The sequence below is a fragment of the Channa argus genome, chromosome 14 (assembly GCF_033026475.1).
Source record: "Channa argus isolate prfri chromosome 14, Channa argus male v1.0, whole genome shotgun sequence".
In the NCBI taxonomy this organism is placed as follows: domain Eukaryota; kingdom Metazoa; phylum Chordata; class Actinopteri; order Anabantiformes; family Channidae; genus Channa; species Channa argus.
Window position 1 is genome coordinate 11,244,061 of NC_090210.1, and position 20,940 is coordinate 11,265,000.

Genomic DNA, 20,940 nt, shown 5'->3' on the forward strand with positions numbered 1-20,940 from the left:
AGGGACCTTTTCTGAGGATTTGTGGAATCCAAACACTGCCTCATTATAAAACCTCCAACATCCAATTTCTTATAAGGAAAATCCTGTCCCCAATAATAGAAATATATGGGCCAAAGTACCTACCTACCTACTCATTTTAGTTGTTATAGTGTTATTCTATAATATTCTACTTTTACCTCATTATTTTTGGACACTTATTTACCATATGTGTTCTAATAGAAAGCAAGCAACAAATATGTTGACGCCTTGCAATATTGCTTGCAATAACCATTTTCATGTGAGATCAAAACAAATTTTAACCAAAGCAAACTACCTTGTGGTTGTAGCAGCAGACTTTTAAATTATTCTAAAGCATCTAGTACTATTAAATAAGTAAGATTGTGCTTGTGGACTTTGCTGCTTCTATTTAATAAAATGGGAGTCATTTAAGTTCCTATGCATCACCATCATCTGTTGTAATTAAACAGTTTTTAAACACTTGCACATCAACAATTCTGTTTGCAAACAGTAAAGGTTACTGTCCGTTATTGATTCTTGGTCAAAGTTACAATAATACACACAAACTTGCTTTCACTGTAGATTGCTGTTATTCATATCACAGATAGTCAGATCATAAAACAATAGTAACTCATCGCTGTCAAGTTTGCACCATAGTACACAGTTGACCAGCTCTACAATACACCCATCCTTGTAGCATTGCTTCAGTAACTAATACGCCACTTTCCCTCTCCCTCCCTCTCAACCCCTACACCCCTCCCATAGAGTGAAAACATTAATAGTTACAGTACATCCACAAACGGAATCCCCTTTTAGTTCACAGGCTCATTTGGACACAGAGTACATGACCAAATGAGATGGGGGCATTGCGGAATCTGAATTCAGGCTCTGCTCAGTTCACATGTCCAGTTTCACGTAGCACTAATAGGACCAGCATTGAGGTTCTTAGATAAGAAAAGGGTCATCTGTACAGCAGGGGTCCCCCCCCTTTTGGTCACGGCTGGGAATGTGATGGGAATTCATAGGTTTGGAGGAAGAGAAGGAGAAGAACGAGTTGTGAAGTGAGAAAGCTCAGCTTTTCGCTGTGTTGTCAGGTTAGAGAGGAAGGTCAAGGAGAAAAAGATGGTACACTACTCTCAGTGAGGAAAAAGAAAACAGATGGGTGCATACCTGCTCCTTTCATGAAAAAAAATCCCTATACAAAATAAATGAATAAAAATAGAAACAAAACAACAGTCATCCATAATTTGATACATAATTTGGTAAAAATAAATGAGGAATAACATGATTCATTGTTGAGAACAGGGACTAAGTCAGGCGTGTTTGAAAAGAGGAGTTCAGTCAATCCTCTGAACTTGATGAGGAATCAGAGTCCTTCTGTGCTATGATGACATCGTCTAATAGTGCCTCTTGATCCGAGCTGTCATAGTCAACTTGGGACAGGCTGTCACCGCCCTCCATTTTAACATCAAAGTCTGGACTAGTGAGGAAGTGATGAGAGGTCTCCAGATCCTCCTCATCCATCATGTAGGCTCCATCTGAGACCAGAGTCTCCTCTTCAACTCCATCCAAGGTGGGGTCTTCAGGGGTGGGCTCTGGAGCGTGATGATGATGGTGATGGTGGTGGTGGTGGTGGTGGTGGTGATGTCGTCGACTTTTCTTGGGGATCTCTGAGTGCTCGGTCAGCAGTCGGTGGAAGAAGGCCTCAGGCAGAAAGCCCTGTTAAACATTACAGTGTAAGCAGGATGGTTACACATCTCCTCTCTCATAGTTAAATTTTATAGTTATAAGTAAACATACTTTTACACCCTTAAATAGTCCAATATGCCCAGAAATTACCCTTTTTGTTCCTAAATGCAATTAGTTTGGAAAATGCTCTTCGAGTAAAACAAAACTACACTTTATTAAACTTTGCTGGTCTGCATGAAAGAAATACACATTTTGTTCAAAACAAACAAACAAAAAAAAGCTTAGAGAATAAACAATCTGAAATATAACCTGCTCTTCAGAGTATTGGTAGGTTTAATCTTTATTACTTACAGATTTACGGACTGTTTCAGACCACTCGGGTGCTACAGCAATATCTGAGTTCTCCTCCAAATATTCCCTCAGGTCTTGAAGCATTGGACAGAATGCCGCTCCAACCTTCAGAAACAAACAGAAATAACAAAGGTTAGTAGACACATTCAGAGAGTTGTGGGTTTAAATGGGTGCTCAAAATACAAGACAATGGATTAATGCCACATATGCTACATTGTTGAAAAACAAAAACTCATTAGGTATTCATTAATAAAGACTATCACTCCTTAGACAGTGTCAATAAAGATTTAGTCAAAATTACTGATCAGCAACACAGGATCATTGAATGCCATAAGTTTGCGCCTTGTTCAGCCACTACTTCCAAAGTCTGACATAGAGCCTCATCAATTTTCAGTGACTTACAGGCTTAAAACACATGTTGAAGTGAAATGTCTTATGTTAAAACTCAAGTTTCCCGCGGTTTTACTGTAAAAACATAAAAAGCCTTGATATTAGACATGGGATTTTTGCTGTTTTAGCCACAAAAATAAGTTTGCCTGGTTATTTTGAATCATTTTGTACCTCAATCATACATGTAAAGTTCACCACTGACAATGCTGGGAAAGTCTATTGGGCCTATTATTACTGTGTAGGTCTCACCTTTTTTCCGGTCCTTATGTTAATGAGTTTCACCTTCTCGCTGCCTGTAACGGCTTTATCTGCCCTCCTCCTTCTCTTCCTTTTGCTCCTGTTCACAAGAAGCTGAGAAAACAAAATGCAGATATACAGTTCATTAAACAACATTTAGTTTCCCGAAAACTGAACTGACAATGAGTTAAACCAATTCTATAACTGGTTTGTGTCATAAATCTACCTCCAGCATGTCTCCCTCCACCTCATAATCTGGATTCTCCTTCAACCAGGTGGGAGGGTCTCTGCGTCGTGGAGTACGCTCTAGTGGATCGAGTCCATCGGGGTCCGACAACTATTTTTAAAAAAAAATTTTTTTTTATTGAACTAACTTGTTTTTTGCATCAAACTCTGCTTGAGAGAAGCAAATGTAAACCTGACACATGTACCTCTTGGTCCTTATGTTTCTTGCGGCTGCTGCTTTCTCCCCCTGACCCATTGGGCATCAGGGATTGCTTAGAGAAGGTCAGCTTCAACCCCTCCTCCTGGTAAGGTGGAAGGCAGAGAGCCCTCTAATTAGCCATAAACTATACATCACCCACCGTATAATGATTTTATTAATTTATAAAAGTTTAATTTGTAACAAAAAATTGTTTTTTTAGTAAAATCCTCCAATTAACCAATAAGTAAATCTGTTTGCATTTATTATATCATCCTCTACAGCATTACCTTGAGGAGTTTAACAGTGAACTCTCCATCCTCTGCATCTGCCCCGAGGCCACCAGGCATGCAGCTGGGTTTGCGGATTACCCTTGTGTAGGCTGACTTGTCCCCTGTCAGCTCAGAATTTGGGTTGAGTTGAGCCTCAGACACGTAGCGCCGCCCTGAAGGCCAATGACCTGTCAGCACCAGTGTGCACAAACTGTCCAGACGATTGATCAACACACGGTCCTGAGACAAATGCACAAGAGCAAAAAGTGGTTTATTCCTTTAAGAGAAATGCTTTGATATTTGATCCGAGACAAGCAATTTACTGTAAACTGTGCATTAGCTACCTTGGGCCAGTCAACTCTGAGAGGATCAGGGGGTGGAATGCCATCCTGAGATGGAGTCATAGAGAGTAAACTGCTATCTTCATCCACATCACACACCTTTATGCCTGCTAAATGGGAATACAGAAAACAATTAAATTGTTCTATTTTTGCAGTATTCATTTTTTGGTCATCTATCAACCTACCTCTTTCCACCTCTTCCTCACTCTCTCCACTGTCATCGCTGCTCCCTGATCGCTCAGATGAAGAAGAGCTAGAATCTGAATCTGAGTCCGAATCAGACCCTCCTTCTCCCTTTCTTCCTCCCCTTCCCCTGTTCCTCTTGAAGCTCCAGCCCTGCCCTCGCACTTTGTGGTCATTGTTAGTCAAAGATGTACTCTGCAGGTCAGAACTTATTTCCCCACCAAACAACTGTGCGCCCACATTGGCTTCTTCCTCCTTCACTACACGCACATTTTCCTCAGTCTTAGGTTGGCTAAGGGACATGATCGGCGGGGCTTGGGCTTGACGTGGAGGTGGCAGAGCTTGCTGGTTCTGGATAAACTCTTCACGTGCCTGACTGAAAGTGAACTGTGAGTCTGAGAAAATTGACAGCTCGGTGCGGCTGACACCATGCAGAGCAGCACCCAGCATCAACTGGCGATCATGGTCAGGAAGACTCCACCAAGCGGGCAACTCAGGGCTTGGTGGGGCCAGTGGCAGACGCTCTTCCAGGGAAGGGTGGGGTAAGACTCGCTCACGGAGGCGACGCAGGAGGCTAATACGGTACAAGGTACGGGAAGCACGCTCTTCAGTGATGGGAGCCACAGTCTGGGAAAGCTCTGATGGATCTGAGTAAGGCAAAGTAAAAGATATTTGCAATTAGGTATTATTGAATTAAATATGCAGTATAAATACTGAAGCATCTAATTAGAATATGTTGTATAATTTGTGGATTGAGAAATTCCAAAAACATTAGGCATCATTATATATTAAATAGTATTTACCTTCAGGACGACCTAAACCAATGTGGCACACCCTTCGGCACATGCCAACAAAAGAGCGAAAGTATCGACTGAGGCTCTCATCAGTTTTTTTATCCAAACGAGCAAAAGTACGAAAGCGGGTCCAGTCAAAATCAGACTCTCCACCCTCAGGAAGCCCTGGCTCTTTCTTCAGCGTTTCAACACCAAAAGTTGATACCACACGGTAAAAGTCACACTCCTCTCTACGTGTCCACCTAGGAGAAAGACAGAGGTCAAGGGGGGCAGCGGAAATGTTGACGGGTTGAAATTCAGACATCCATCACTGATTCCAGAATTCTGTGAGATAAAGTTTAGATTTCACACTCTGACCACAGAATCTTTGCATAGTGATACAACACAGATTTACCTCTGTTGGCGTTCTTGCCGTGCAATCTCCTTCAACTTGCTGGCCTGTTCACACCGCCTGCGCCGCCGGTCACCCTTCGCCTCAGCTTCAATCTTAAGTTGCTCCTGCCTGTAGCTGCGTTGGTAGGCTGTGATCAACCGCCGTAACCGTGCTGTAAGTGATGAGCTGGAGGGCCAGTCGCATGCACTGTTTTGGCTCGATACACTTTCTGTGACCACTGGTCCTGCCTTGTCTTCAACTGAAATCTCATCATCCACATTCATGGAGTCAGCCTTGAGAACAAAGCCAAACAGAGACGTTATTAAATTGTTTGCAATTGTTGCTTAGTTGCAAAATATTCAAACAGACTAGTGGAGACAGAACCCCTGGAACTTGATGACTTAATACCTCGTCAAATATATCCTTGTGTCTTGAGGCAGGCTTGAACTCTGGGTCCTCAGAATATTTGTCAAAATCACCACTGCACAACACAAACCATAAAGCACAATTAAGCAAAAAGAGGTTGACATATGTCCAGTAAAGAGGCATGACTGTCCAATGTGTCTTCATGTTCTAATCGAGATGACGACTTCCAAGTGTTCCAATTTGATCGTTATAGGCCTGTTTCCAATCTTTGGCATTTGGTTAATGTAAATATAGTGAATGAAAATAAAAAAATAAATACCCCCCCCCCCCCAATAAAAGCTGTGATTGACACTGTCACTCACTCATCTCCCAGCTCAGCATCACCAGTGTGCTGCTCAGCATCAATAGCCTTATCATCAGGACGACCAGCTCTCTCCAGGAAACAGAGGCAGGGATCAGCACGCATTGTCGTGTACATCTCATAACCTAGTGATGGGTATAGTCAAGGTTAATAATGCAAAAAATAATAATAATAAATAAACACAAAGATTCATGAACCGAACCAAACAAAAACTGGAATTAACTGAACTGGTATTTATTTTAAAAATGCTAAATCTTATCAGAGAGCAGTACCATGTTTGAATACACCAGCAAGCAGTGACCGGTCTGCCTCAGCATCCCACCATACTGCTGGAACCTCCTGCTGCTCCATCTCAGGCATCCAGATGTCAAGATCCCTAAAATGAAGAAACATTTCTACTGTGTGAACAGTGTGAAAGAGAACCAGTGTGAGCTTTGATTCATGTACACTGGGCTGTATTAGATACCTGATGTCAGCGCCTTTCAAGACTGTGTCCGCATGTTCTCCAATCACCTCCTGTTTCAGATAATAGAGCATACGCACTCTCAGCAACACCCTAAAGTGGGAGAAAATAATGTATAAAATTTGAACATGATGAGAATGAGTTTACATGTAAACACACATCATGCCTACACACACGCCCCAAAACAGAGGATTTGGCTTTACTGACTTGTTGCACTGGTGCTTAAGGTGTTTGCGGTAACTGTCATCCAGCAACAGGGTGTCAGGGTTGTACTTGCGAATCCACTCCACCTTCTGGACATCAAATGTACTCTGGGCCTTTACCCGCTTACCTTTCCTGCCTCTTGGAACAGGAATTGACAGGCCTGGGTGGAGAAAAGAAAATTACTGAGGATTTAAAAAAATATATATCAATAAAAATTCATCAAGAGAACAAATAAATAATGCAACTGTTTTCTACACAAACTCTTATTCATCCTGTTTTAGTTTGAAAAGTGTTATTTGTGTGCAACTCCGTACCAGAGTGGTTAAGTAGTGTTTGAGGTTCACGCCCATTCTCAGGTGGGGTGATGAGCTCCCAGATAAAACTTTTGATGTTTTCATCTCCACGGTAGTGGAGCAGACAAAAGACAAGGATAACACGACAGATTGTCTCCACATCACGTTCACTGAGACGGCGCTTACATCTGGCATGAGATAGGATATCCCTCCAACGACCCCAGCTAAAGCCAAAGATGGTGAAAACATCAAGCAAGTGAACAAAAAAAATCTTCAATCATCAAATAATATTTTAATGTTATATGGCCACCTAAGATTAATAAGCCTATGTACCCATAGACAAGAAGGTGTTTCTCCACCCGGAAACAGTCTGTACGCCCATAACCCCCTCCACTGTGGCGGTCAGAACGCCGTGATGCACGTGACTGTCTAGAAGTGGCAGGTGGATACTCATCGTCACTGTCTAGATCAGAGAGGTCTCCACCTTCACCTCGTAAACTGGAGTATTGTCGTGTCTGCTTTCGTACTCTGGGAGTGTCAATCACAAGAGTGTTCTGTAGAGAAGGACGACAATTTGATTAATTTCATATTACTCCTACCAAGAGGAGTAATATTTATATGCATACCTAATATTTACGTTTACGTCATTGTTACTAGATTATTAACTAAGAAAAAAAGTGCTTAACATGGTAAGGCATTCAGTCATGCAGGTTTACCTTTCGGTTGATGGAGTCCATGTCTATATCAGCCTTCTTGGCCCACTTTTCCCAGAACTCAGGGTCATCAAGAGCAATGTCAGTGCGGTTTTCAGAGGCAACGAAGCTGGCTTTTGAGAATGTAGAACCCTTGCCCTCACTCTCTATTGTGATCGTGGTGGCTCTTCGCTGAAGGATTTGGTCTATGTCCTCCTCACAGAACCGACTCCCCTCATCATTCTCATCCATAATGGCAGCATAGGCTCCCTTCCTCAGCAGGTCCTCAATCTCTTTCTTGGAGAACTGCTGGATCTGTTGAAGTTGACACAGAAAGACATTTATCCGACCTGTCCAAACTAGATCGAGGAAACAAAGAAATCGTAATACATCTGAGAAATATAAGTATATCAAAGCATTTTGAGTAAGTGAACAGTAAGTTTTCTTACCCCATTGACAGTATTGTCTTTGTTTCCACTCATGCTCTGCAAAACAGCACGGTCCAGGCCAAGTTTTAGACTTGCTTTATCCAGCATCTCCCTCTCATAGGAGTTTCTGGTGATTAGACGGTAGACCTTGACAGCCTTAGACTGGCCAATGCGATGACACCGTGCTTGGGCCTGAAACCGGAGAAAAGTTCAAAGGAGTGTTATATGCCGTTTTTGACATAAAAAATAGAGTTAAAATGTAACAAGGAAAGGCATGTTAAGGAGTCTCTAAACAATTGGCTCATTAATGCTAAGCTTTGTGTGTCTTGAGATGGAAAGGTGGTTCATTGTTATTAAAGTCTCACTGAGCTAAACTTTCTATACAGTACATACCTGCAAGTCATTCTGAGGGTTCCAGTCAGAGTCAAATATTACACAGGTGTCAGCAGCAGTGAGGTTAATACCAAGGCCACCAGCACGGGTACACAGCAGGAAGACAAAGCGGTCTGAGTCAGGCTTGCTAAAACGATCGATGGCAGCTTGTCTCAAGTTCCCACGCACTCTGCCATCAATTCGCTCATAAAGGTATCTGGTAAAAAACAAAAACAATTAAGTCAACGTAACACATAGTTTTAGCTTAGATTTTATAAATAATGTTATGCATTTGCCTTTGACAGATTATTATTCTATGTACTCATTATAAATGGTACTGCTATATCAAAATACACCTTGACCCTCATACCTCTTGTTGATGAGGTAGTCCTCAAGAATGTCTAAGCAGCGCACCATCTGGGAGAAGATGAGCACTTTGTGGCCACCAGCCTTGAGGCGAGGGAGCAGCTTGTCCAGTAGCACCAGCTTGCCGGCCGACCTAATTAGGGCCTGCAAATGGAAGTCAGGGGCCAAGGGGTCATACACCTCCCGCAGCTCTGCCACAATCTTCTCTTCCGCACCTGAAAAAGAACACCAGGAACAATAGAAGTTTGGTTTTGAGTATTTATTTAGAGTCACCCCGTCACCCTGTAGTCTACATTATTTTAAATCTTTATTGTGTAATAATTATCAAACAAATTGGTCCAAAGAAATACAAGATGTCAGAAGAAAACAAACCAAAACTGAAAACAGTGTTATTAAGCCAACATATCCTGAGCAACAAGTCACTCTAAATCCATCTATTGCATCTAGAGCTCAGAGGTCTATCTGTGGTAAGATTTGGTATTTTATGCTGGCCTTAAAAAACAGACATTTATTGAGTTCCAGAGTAAAGCATCTTCTGTGCGATTTAGTTGAGGTTCAGAATAAAACACATTTTGGGTTTTTACTTTGCATGTTAGATGCAACAACAAAATCTAGACTAGAGTAATTGTTTACATATAGGATAAAGTTCAGTTATTGTTAAATGGTTACCATCTGCATATGGGAGCACTCTGTCTTTGAATGATATTTTCTTTATATAATTATGCAATGACTTATGAGATTGATGTCTCAGCACAGCCAAAACTGCAAACAGTCCAGATAAAACTGACTAGAATATGTGAACAGCTCTAGGGAAATATTGCACATCTGAATTTGTATGAGCTTACACTGGAAAATGACACCAAATGCCGAACCAAACCAAATATGACTGGCAACACCTGTAGTACTTTTTTTCCCCAACCAAGTGGAATGTTTAGGAGGTGGATCTGTCTGTCAAATGATTATATGGAACCCATGACAACACTCAGGTCAGGTATTAATGGAACAAGCCATAGAGCTATATAGGGGCAAGCCTGAATATAGCAAGCATTTATACAGACAGAAAGATGCACAGTACAAGGAGCTAAACAACCTTTAACCGCTTCTGATTCACAGTCAACATCAACAAAGAATAAAACAAATGTCTCCAAATTACTTAATATTGTAATGCAATACCATTAATGAGGTAGGGGTGGTTACAGCACTTTCGCAGCTCCATCATAGTGTTGAGCAGGTTGGGGACATTGCTGTTACTGTTTGCCCCTAAACTAAGGAAACTGAAGTTCCTCTCCAGGATGGCCCGGTAGTACTTCTTCTGGATGTCTGTCAACTCAACCTGAGAGAATAAGATTTTTCAACACAGAAAGTTTATGTGATTTAAATATTTTAGTATTTTGTGGAAACAAGCCCTTTTAATTGTCCTTTTGTATGTAGGAGTAATTTCTAGATTTGCCTCAACTGAGCTTCTCTGGTGATTATTTATCTGATTTAAATCACATCTGTGTATTAAAGATTTAATAAGCTGTTAAACAGCAAAACGATCCACAATCAGAAGCTTGACTATTTTAAACAAGTTTAATTTCCAGTACTTTTTTAGTCGGGTAGAACACAAAGTCTGCTGAGTTGTTTAGATAAATCTTAACACACACTTAACAGAAGTGACACCCCTTAAACTAACCTCAATGATGGTTTCTTGTTTGGGTGCCAAGTTCTTCTCAACATCTTCCTTGAGCCTTCGTAACATCATGGGTTTCAAGATAGCCTGTAGCTTTTGAACCTAAGAGTCCAAAAACAAGCACCTGGCTGAACCTTTCAATTGAACACGAACATTACGAGTTCCAAATTCAGTGTTACTTTGAGCGTGTCAGTTAACATGAGTATACTTCAAACCTGTTCCTCTGTTTTGAGGTCTCCAAAGTCTCTCAGGAATTCAGTCTCAGAGGGGAACTGAGCAGGCTCTAGGAAATGCAGCAGACTGAAGAGTTCCTCTACAGTGTTCTGCAGAGGTGTCCCAGTTAATAACACTTTGTGTTCCTGAAAGAAAGCACAAAACAAACAATATAAACAAATTGATAAAGAGAAGAGAGGGAGGACATAACCAACAACAGGCAGGCAGGCAAGAAAACAGGCAAAATGTGTAAAAGAAGGAACAACACAGAGAAAATAGTATTAGAGAGAAAGAACACAACCGATAAGCAAAAATTAAAATTAGGCCTTAAAACCCTTGCTTTGAAGTAAGTAATAATTTGATCTCATTTGACCATAACAAAGAAGTAACTATGATAAAACGTCAGCTCTTGCCCACTTACCAAATCCAGCATCTTTAGGCTGTCCAACAACTTGCAATTACGATTCTTAAGGCGATGAGCCTCATCAATAATGACGCACCGCCAAGAGATCTCCCTCAGCTCAGGGCAGTCAGATAAAATCATCTCAAAGGTTGTGATGAGGGCATCAAATTTGTATGCACCTGGAATCAAATGCTCCTGTACACAGAATGAAAATTACCATAGGTAAGTTTGACATTAGTAAACTTAACCATAAACTGCTGCAATAGTTAACTCCACCTTCTCATCCTTGCAGTACATTTCATACTGCTGGATCATCTGTCGGCTGGCCAGGCTGCCATGGTAAACAATGGCATTCATTTGAGTCCATGTGGAGAACTCCCTCTCCCAGTTGGTGATAGTGGAGAGGGGAGCAATAATCAAAAAGGGGCCCTGAACCCCTGCTGCATACACCTCTGACAGCAGTGCGATAGACTGGATAGTCTTCCCTAGACCCATTTCATCTGCCAAGATGCAGTTCTGCCTGTGGGACAAATACATAGTGTGAATACTGAAGCCAGGGCAGAAACAATTGGCAAAAACCATTCAAATATTTCTCAGAGTATATGTGATGGCAACTTGACTGGCTTGTAGCTCTTAAGCAGTTCACCTCTTATCTGAAAAGCTCCTTTAGTTGAGAAATTTACATCAAGCAAGAGCCATTGATTTGAAATTGCAATATTGTAAATACCATGATCCTGACAAATGAGAATCTCCAGAGACAGTAGTACAAACGCGTTCAATTTTTCCAAAACACTGGACCCACAATCATTATCATTCCTTCGTGTAAGTTCACACTGCAGTTTGCTACATTTTGAAATAAGCAAGTGACCGTGTGGGATAAATACCTGTTGTACCAGTTGAAGAGCAACCAGTTGACTCCTTCCAGCTGGTACTCTCTGAGTATGTTGCCATTCTTGTACTCTCTGGTTTCTTCCAACTTCTTCCATGAACTGGGTGGAGGACGTGGCTAAAGAAAGAGAAGGAAATTAGCTAAGATTTTTAGAAGGCATAACAAGAAACATACTTCTTAGTTACAGTGAAGCTTCAAATGTTCTCAGGAGCAAAGCAGTGTCAATAGTTGTGACATACACATTGGAAACCACCAGGACTAGAGTTGCCTTTCTAGGGTCAAATAGTAACCAGATAAAAAAGGGCCAGAGAGAAGATACCTAATGTTAAAGGCATGTAGCAGGCTGGTTATTTGTTATCTAGGTTTCCTAAGTTGGAGAGAAGTAAATGTGCAAGTTGTTTTCGTTAGTAAGAAAGTTGCATAAAATTGAATCTTTCACAACATTTTTATGCCATGCAGGGCAGCTCTTGAGTCATGAAGTGTGATATGCCAAGGTTCAGGTGAAATTTAATGGCAGATTATTATTGATTATGTATCTCAAAATAGGGGACATAAGAACATTTTTGTTAATTGTAGATATTTTTGGACATTTTGCCTATATTAGATAGATTTCAGAGAAAAACAGAAGTGAAGGAGAAAGATGGGACATGACATGCAGATAGGTTCACAGCTAGACAAACATAGGATGCTTCTGTAGTTTTAGCTATACAAGTTGCAGATTTTTCTACATAGATTTATTTAAATTAAATTAATAAATTACTTTTTGTCCACTTGCATCATGTAGGTTTGATATCATTTTGCTTGACTACTCACTGTTCTCTTCAGGTGAGGCTGTCGGTTTTGGATTTTCTTGAACTCTTCAACCTTGCCTTCATCAACATCTTCCTTCAGCTCCCAAGTGGCGTCTTCATAGGGCAGGGAGCACCACTTCACTAAGTAGTAGATGACAGGCTAGAGGGATAGAGGGGAAAACAAAAATAAAAGTATTGCAAACATGCTACCTAAAAGAAGAAAACACGTAATTTTTGCATAGAAAAAAATGCCACAAGAATTTAGCTACTTAACTAAGAGATGAACAGCTAAACAAGTTTTTCCAGCTATAAAAGTGATTACTTGACAAGGCTTTATCGCTCACCTCGCCATTGTCCTTGTCCACACTATGGGATTCATCCAGGATTCTGTCAACCTCCACATAGTCTGGGTTAAAAGACTCCTCATCCTAAAAAGAACCACAGGGTGACACACAGCAGAGATATGTACACATCTATTTCAAGCAGCAGAATTAAACCACCAAATAAGAGGTTTCTGTATGTTTCTCTCTCACCTCTTGGAAGATGTGTCTCATCTGTGCATGTTTGGTCTTAAACCTCTTGATCTTTTGATGGATCCTCTTATCCTTCTCCAGCTGCTCCAGCGTGGCCCACTCACAGTGCAAGTAAGAACTAAGAAAGAGAGAGTTTATGTTTTATTCATTTGTCATTCTTCAAAACAAGGTTGAAAGTATTCTTTAGATACTAAAACTTACTAGTTCTTGTATTTTACAAAGAATTCCTCAACATTGGTGTACTGACCAGGGGACACCTTAAAGAGAAGGACAGATTATTAAGGATCTGATCTACAAAACACTCAAAATTTGAAATAACTTTTAGACCAAAAATAAATTGACACTTACTTCTTTCTTTGTTAATCTCATAGAAAGAACTTTGTCTACAATGGCAGCATCTTCTTCACTTGGGTTTTCCTGTGAAAATAAAAACCAACACAAGCACAAAAAGATTCAAACAATGTAAAACGTGTTTCAACAAATAACCTCTTCAAGGCAATATTCATCTCATTCAATTTCTCCTCAGCAGAAACAACTCTGTTACAATAGTTCAACATTTACCACAAAGAACTGCATGCTGGGCAGCCCATCACCATCCAGCTCCATTTCCTGTTTAAGCTGGGCTGCTGTCCCGCCACTGATGGAGGCCACAGCTGCTGCGGTTGTAGTAACATCTACATCTTCCTGCTCATCCTCATCATCTGTTATCTTGATATCCAAATCCTCTGTGTACTTTTTCCTTTTCACCACACGATTAGAGCGCCTCTTCTGGGCAGGAAAGAAGTGTGAGTAAACAATTTTCTGTGGTTACTGAAAACAATGGATATGATGAACATTTTTACCACAGACCCATACAGCTATAAGTATCACTGCAAAGGTTGTCTTTTGAGACCATCATGAAGTTTTGAGCATCTGTGTGTCTAAAAGCAGGTGCTTTAGTTATCCAGCTCATCCACATCCAGCTTTACTAGTGGTTAAGGTGCCTGAGTTCAGGTGACCAACAACCAATACTGCCCCTGGAGTTGTATAAACACTTTGTTTAAATGCACTTAAGTAGACAGGTTACTCTGAGAAATCAGCTTTTTCAGGTTATCGGGGAAGGAAGGTTACATGCACTTAAGAAAGCTGGTCACTGGAAATGCAGCATGTATTCATGCAGCAGCAGAGTAACCTGATTTTTCTCAATGTCTAACTTATTTGGAAGCATGGTGCACAATTGTATGCTGACAGAAAATGCTACTTGGACTTTTCTTTCTCTTTCTTATTGGCTGTTGCTTTTGCAGAGTTATGGAGGACAGAGCAGGAGAAAAGAAAATAGTGGTGAGATATACACAGCTAATAAACAGCACAAACAGTCTAAATTAAAATAAATAAGAAAATTAGCAAGGGAAGCCGACTTATTTAGACTTCTATGAGGTACTTTGTGTTAGTTTAATTTTCTGTCAGGCTTTAAATTGTAGCCTGGTTACTTAAGTTCATGTAGAAGCAATGACTGATAGAAATATTAAGTCGTATTGTATTGTTGTATTGCTTTAACTGTGCAGCCTAATTTCTATTAAAATACCAGTAGTCATAACATTTTTTGCTTGTTCAGTGGCATTATTAAACATGATTTGCAACGTGTAGAATGTCCCTTGAATTTAAAAGAATTTAAATGTGTAACAAGACATTTAAGGGGCTAAAGGCTACACAACTACCTGTAGCAGAAGCATACAGCATTTCTTTCATGTCAGATTTTGATTTAAAAAAATAATAATAATAAAACAACAACAACAGCACACTCTTTAAAAGGAATTTGTGCTTCACAATTGTGTGGCTTTCCCACTGATAAGCTGCTTTTATTTCCTATTAATTGTTGTGTTGACTACAGTTATATCATTTTGGAGATAAGTGTGAGCATGAAAAGCTTCTGTACCGTAATCATGTCATCTTCCAGAGCAGCAGGTGAGGCAGGGCTCAATTCCCCATCAGAGTGGTCTGAAGACATATTTCTTTTTCTTTTCTTTGCTCCCACTAGAGTAATAGTGCTGCAGAAGCATGGAGGACAAATACCGAATAAAGCAGTGCCAAAACGAATGCAATGGATATTTTTTCTATAAAAAGGTGGCATCTCCAGAAATTAGTTACATTACAAATTATTCATCACCTCAAATATGTATCACTTACTTTGTCTTGGTCTTGCTTTTGCTCTTGTTCCCATTCCCAGGTATTACTGTACATCCAGCCACGCCAGCTGGTGTCTTCACTTTGCTCTTTTTGTCTGACCCTACTGAGGTTTTTGGCGTTGTTGCTCCAACCACAGGACTTTTCTTCTTGCTCCCTCCACTACTGGTCTTTTTCTTCATAGCAGACACTACAGTCACTGTACCTGCCGTCTCAGAAGAGGTCTTTGTACTTGGAAGCTCATCCTGATTTAGGACTCTGGGCAGGTTTTTCTCACCCCGCGCTTTAGCCCTGGCTATAGCTTCAGCCACAATACGGTTTGCTTTCTCCTGTTTGCACAGGATCTCTACTCGTCGGACAGAGGCGGGCTCACCAGGGGCCTTAGTGATGCGAATGGCCTGAGATGGAGTAGTGGTGGTAGTGGAGGGACCTGCAGTAGACGTGTTGATGACCTTCACCACGGAGACTGTGCCCCCAGCTGAGGATGATGAGCTTGTCTGTGTGAAGAAGAATGTTTACTAGTACATAACTTAAAAAAATAATAATAAAAAACAAACAAAACAAAACACTTATTGCCACCTCTTATGCAATGAAAATCATGTCCATGCATCCATGAGATGTACCTGTGGCTGCAGAAGCATTTTGAGTGGAACTGCAACTCTTTGTCCTCCTTGGCCCTGGGATATCTGCAACACCTGTGGGCTGCCAGTATTCCCTGTTCCTGAAACAAGCTGGTACTGCGAGGGTGAATAAAGAGACAGGCCAAGTCAATATATCTGTACAAGTAGAACATACTTCTTAAAAAATAACAGCTATTTGATCTAGAATGGCAGCATTTTATGGAAGAATCCAATATTTTTGTAAAATCTGCTTGTTGGCGTTTTACTAACCAACTGCTTCAGACTAAATAATTTCTCACAAAGGGCTCCCCATCACAATGGTGTGGTAGCGGGGGGAATCTTTCCTGACACAACTAAGTTAGGGGGAGGGGGTCACATTTCAGAATACAGCAGTTTTTAAATACCTAATTTATGGGACATTATTAACAACTTTCAATTATTTACAGCAACATTCATGGCATTCTTGATTTCATAAAGACACAATGGCTGCTTCAAAACTCTAAAACACCAATTTCTTACCTTAACTCCTCCTTGCTGGTTAGGCTGCTGCTGCACCTGCAGCTGAATTGTGAGGACTTTGGGCTGACCTCCAGATTGGCCTGCAGCTCGAGCCTGGGTAAGGGCAGCTAACTGGCTTCCTTGGAGCACAAGTTTGCCCCCAGGGAGCTGGCCCAGCACTAGTCTAGCAGGAGCCTGGGGTTGCTGCTGTTGTCCCCCTTGGGCTGTCTGTACATGTTGGACCTGTTGCTGCTGAGCTGTAATGGCTTGACCCGTTGGTGTGGCAGTGCCACCCTGGGAGGGCTGCTGAAGAACAAGGGTGATCCGCTTTGCTTCACCACCCTGGAATCAGATACAGAGAAAGAGAATCATTAAGACGATGAGAAAATAAACTGACTTAAATATATAGCTTGTGAAACTCAAAGCAATGACACCGATACCAAACCATTAAACCACCCAGTGCAATCATCCACAGTGAAGCTGTCAGGGTGACACCTTGTGGTCTGCGGAGGCAGAAAAGGTGGTGCTTACCGGTGTTTGGGCCTGCATGGCTGGCTGGAGCTGCACCTGGCCCTGAGCCTGGACCTGGATCTGAGCTGTCTGCCCTTGGGGCTGGATTTGGATCTGAGCAGTTTGGCCTTGAGGCTGTACCTGGATTTGGGCACCCTGGGCCTGGACTTGAGACTGGCCTTGAGCAATCTGTGCTTGGGCTGGAATCTGCACCTGAAGTGTCTGGCCTTGCGTCTGCTGTACCTGCTGGGGTACGGAAGTGAGCAGCACCTGTTTTACTGGCCCATTGGGATGTTGAAGCAGCCTTTGCACCCCTGCAGCACCCACCTTGACTTGACCTTGTCCTTGGGTAGTCTGATTCAAGACAGTTCCCCCCTGGAGTATAGACATGCCAGGTTTGAGAGGAGTGCCAGACAACACACGGATGACCTTTCCACCAGTCTGGCCTGTAGCTCCTGATACAGTCTGAAGCACTTGGGCTTGGCCCTGGGGTCCTTTGAGAATGACAATTTTACCCCCAGCCTGCTGTGTGATTGCAGCCAACTGCTGAGGGGTGAGCTGGTGAGTTATCTGTGTGAGCTGTGGTGTCGTGGCGGTGGTTGAGGCCAGGGTGGTGGAAACAGTTAGAGGTGAGCTTAGCAGGACAGTGCTACTGGTGGCCCCGCTGGTGTTGCTGGCAATGGGTATGGTTGCCTGTGCTTGGATCTGAGGTACAGTTTCAACAGGGGCAGGAACAGAGGCAGGTGCTACAGTGGGAGCTGCAGTTATGGAAACAGTCTGAGTGGCCGCCACTGGCACTGACTGCTGTATGGGGACTTGTACAGTGACAGGATCTGTCATGGTAGGGGCTGCTACAGGAACACTGAGGCCTGCATTGATAGTGAGCTCAGGAGTGGGCTCTGGCTCAGCCAGTGGGTCCACCTGGCCCAAAGCCAGCTTGAGGGCCTCCTCCACAGGGTCTGAAGAGCCCTGAGAAAAGGAGTCATCTGGGAGAGCATCCAGGTTAAACAGGGGTGTGTCCTCAAAGAGGTTCATGATGGGATCTGCCATCTTGCCCACTCCACACAGGGAGATGGGCACAACGTTAAAAAGACTCAGAGGAGGAAGGTAAATAGTCGTTACCCAGTTCTTCTTAACTTTTAGGTAAACAGCTGGAGAAAAAAGGAAGAGATACTGATGTCAAGTTCAGTTTTATGACTTTGATGGTTTAAAAAACTGCTGTTCTGTAAGTGCCAAGTCTGTTTCAAAGATATACATACAACTGAAGGTTATTACAGCTAATTCAGCTTGAATAAAAACACATATCAAATACTACAGGACAGAAGGCAATCATTTCACATGCAATCCATGCTGCATTCTCCACTTTTATTTTATATACTCTTTTAACATTACATTTGGTTTCCTATTGCACTGGATTTATGCCTATCAGTTTCAGATTTCCATAAACTTTCTAAAATGTAGGGAATAAATACACCATTTTCCGAAAACCTGTGAGTGATAAAACAAAGTGTGTCTGTGAGCTAAAACATGATACATAATTTAACAGATGTGCAGTTAAAAAACGTAACACAATTTCTAGGGAAATTACTCCCAGCATATAAAAATTATACGTATGTTTTTGCATATACCCTTTTACTCATTGTCGCGTCGTCCTGAAAATGCTTCCATTGTGCTATTAATGGTATATAAAAGACACAAAATCAGGTTGATTTAATAATAATATGCCGCACTACACTACTTAGGAAACATTCACTGAGTATAAATAGTTGTAGTGGAGTCAGACGAGGAGGGTACTGATGCTGGAGGGGCAGGATGCTTTCCTCTCTGGTCGTATTGCAGTCTTGCTCACAAAACCGTCAGCTAGCATTAGCTCGTATCGCGACTAAGATATGCTTATTACAAAAGCGTGTGCCATCAAAGACACACAAGGTGTCATAAACACAGCGTACTGTATATTTGGAGCCGTTTGTTCGCTTCTCGGTCATTTACTACCAAACATTCGGTCCATCGGACTCCTTCTATCTCATCAACAAACCGGACCAAACCAAAGCAACGTGCCACAATAACCATTGCCCGTCAACGTTCAGACACGGGTTAGGCCGCAATGCTGTTTCGGTTGGTCTGCGTTTCTTTTTCGGCAAAAATACCTGAAAATAACCATCATATCCACTGCCCTAACTCTCACAGTAATAATTTCGGGGTGCTAAATTTACCTTTGCGTCGACACACATGGCTTTCTCCGTCTCACAACACTGTACGATTACAGGAAACGGCCAGGGAAGAGCAGGAACTAACATTCTTGCCAGAGAAAGCGTAGACAGCGTGCCCCTCGGACGCTATCAAATGATGATTGGTCGGTTGTCTTCCGAGCCGGTAGCATACGCCTACTTCATTGGCTGGACCAGCTGTATGTCATAAGTATAGGCGCTTCTGGGAGGGATGAAAGCCATAGTTAGGTTGAGAAAACAATAAATGCGGCCTAGATGGGATCATTTGACTGAGTGATTTTCAACATTGCTGTTTTATTGGCATAAATGCTCCTATTTGGAAGCGCAGGCCTTTTAGAGCTGGCCGGGGGAAAATACATGGTGTTTGAAAATTCTCGAAGTGTTACTGTAATGACCTACACAATAGGCCTGTTTGTGAATGACACACTATCAGTTTTTTCGGCGATTTTATTACAGTGGCCACAACTCGGGAATCATCCAACATCAAAATGAATGGAGATATGTTGTAGTATTTGTTTTTTATTTGTAGCTTTTTTATTCAAATCCAGTGCAAACTTATTTGTACCTTTATTATTATATTTGGGATTTTGACAACAGCATCATCAAATGTAGCAAGGTAATGATTAGTGTGCTTTCATGAGTGATTGTAATTGAGGCTGTGGCGCCCTCTAGTGTTATTACTAGTATGATTATTAGCTGGTGAGGCTTTTTGATTTGTATTCAACATGGCTTGATTACCCTACTAGGTGTTAGGCAAAAGTGAGCCCCTGCTAACCCATTGCTTTTTCGACTCTTTGTATATTGTGTAATCCCCTAGATTGGTTTTGTGGTCTGACTAAACAAACGTTCATTTAGGAATGTGCATCATATAAGCACAAATAAACCAGAATATTGAAAACCACATAATAGATATTTTGATACAGGGCTTCGAGATCAGATAGTGGGGCTAAGATTTATGTCCTTATCACATGTTAGACGATACTGTATTAGTGGAAATTCCCAAACACAGATAATTAATGACATTACCAAACACACCTACAAAACAAACAAACAAAAACCAACAAATAGGGAACATGCAGCTTTGGGAATTAAAATGGATGAAGTTTTATATGCTATCATTTACCATTTCTGTTTTCTCATTTCCAGTGTCACAAAGATGTATAAACTCAAAGCAATATATAGTAAAAGAATGAAAAATATTAGCTAGAGCCTCATTCTCTGCACAGGAATTGAGGTCACTGTGGTCAGAAAAATATACACTATACATAAAAGTCTTCTAGCTAATACCATTAAAGCTTTTTCAGTCATTAATATGACACAATTAATTAATATCATGGCTCTCAGGATAAGTACTGATTCATCATAAAATCATGGTAGTAATAATGTAGGTGTGTGTATATGAGAGTTAGAGCAGGCAGAAAGAAGAAAGATGATGAAAGAGAGAGATTGTGGTCATGAACCAAAGGAGCGTAAGTGACTATATGTGACAGTACACCACACTTTATCCATGGCAGCCCTGCAGAGATGAGCCTCCCTACTAGCCAAAGCCTCCATCTGTCTGCAGACCTGCGAGGAGTATCCGCTATTCACCACACTTACACTCTGCCCCATGCTGCTCTGCTTGGTCCACGCCAACGCCAACTCTGCTGGTGAGAGCTATATTTACAAACAGCTGCCGTGGCATTGAGTAGAGTACATTAGAAGGAGGAGAAACACTGTTTTGCATGAGCAGATTTATCTGCCACAGCCCTGGTATATTACAGTATCACCACAGCAACAGCTCAAAGAATAGGAATATTCAACAATGCATAGAGTCATGTATGCCCA

The 20,940-nt window shown here is 41.6% G+C and overlaps 1 protein-coding gene across 3 annotated transcripts; it reads right to left on the bottom strand.

Moving 5' to 3' along the window:
• Positions 1–564: 564 nt before the first annotated feature.
• On the bottom strand, positions 565–20,811 carry chd8 (chromodomain helicase DNA binding protein 8). 3 transcript variants are annotated; one of them, XM_067475588.1, is made up of 39 exons: positions 19,099–20,811; positions 16,907–18,036; positions 16,397–16,717; positions 15,881–15,994; positions 15,261–15,754; positions 15,010–15,121; positions 13,656–13,859; positions 13,443–13,511; positions 13,296–13,351; positions 13,095–13,212; positions 12,906–12,989; positions 12,584–12,721; positions 11,766–11,887; positions 11,158–11,401; positions 10,900–11,076; positions 10,481–10,624; positions 10,269–10,367; positions 9,767–9,926; positions 8,598–8,808; positions 8,249–8,444; positions 7,877–8,047; positions 7,452–7,742; positions 7,069–7,289; positions 6,757–6,959; positions 6,446–6,602; positions 6,242–6,331; positions 6,048–6,151; positions 5,777–5,900; positions 5,457–5,529; positions 5,070–5,341; positions 4,685–4,917; positions 3,884–4,528; positions 3,702–3,808; positions 3,376–3,597; positions 3,096–3,191; positions 2,891–3,001; positions 2,677–2,778; positions 2,038–2,142; positions 565–1,716 (listed from the first exon to the last, which is right to left on the bottom strand). In XM_067475588.1, exons 2-39 carry the CDS (start codon positions 17,933–17,935, stop codon positions 1,339–1,341), a joined length of 7,797 nt encoding a protein of 2,598 aa, XP_067331689.1. In that variant the 5' UTR covers positions 17,936–18,036; positions 19,099–20,811; the 3' UTR covers positions 565–1,338. The 3 variants fall into 3 exon arrangements, with proteins under 3 accessions (XP_067331689.1, XP_067331690.1, XP_067331688.1); XM_067475589.1 differs by having other exon boundaries at positions 3,702–3,805; positions 13,656–13,862; XM_067475587.1 differs by having other exon boundaries at positions 13,656–13,862.
• Between the last annotated feature and the right edge of the window lie 129 nt (positions 20,812–20,940).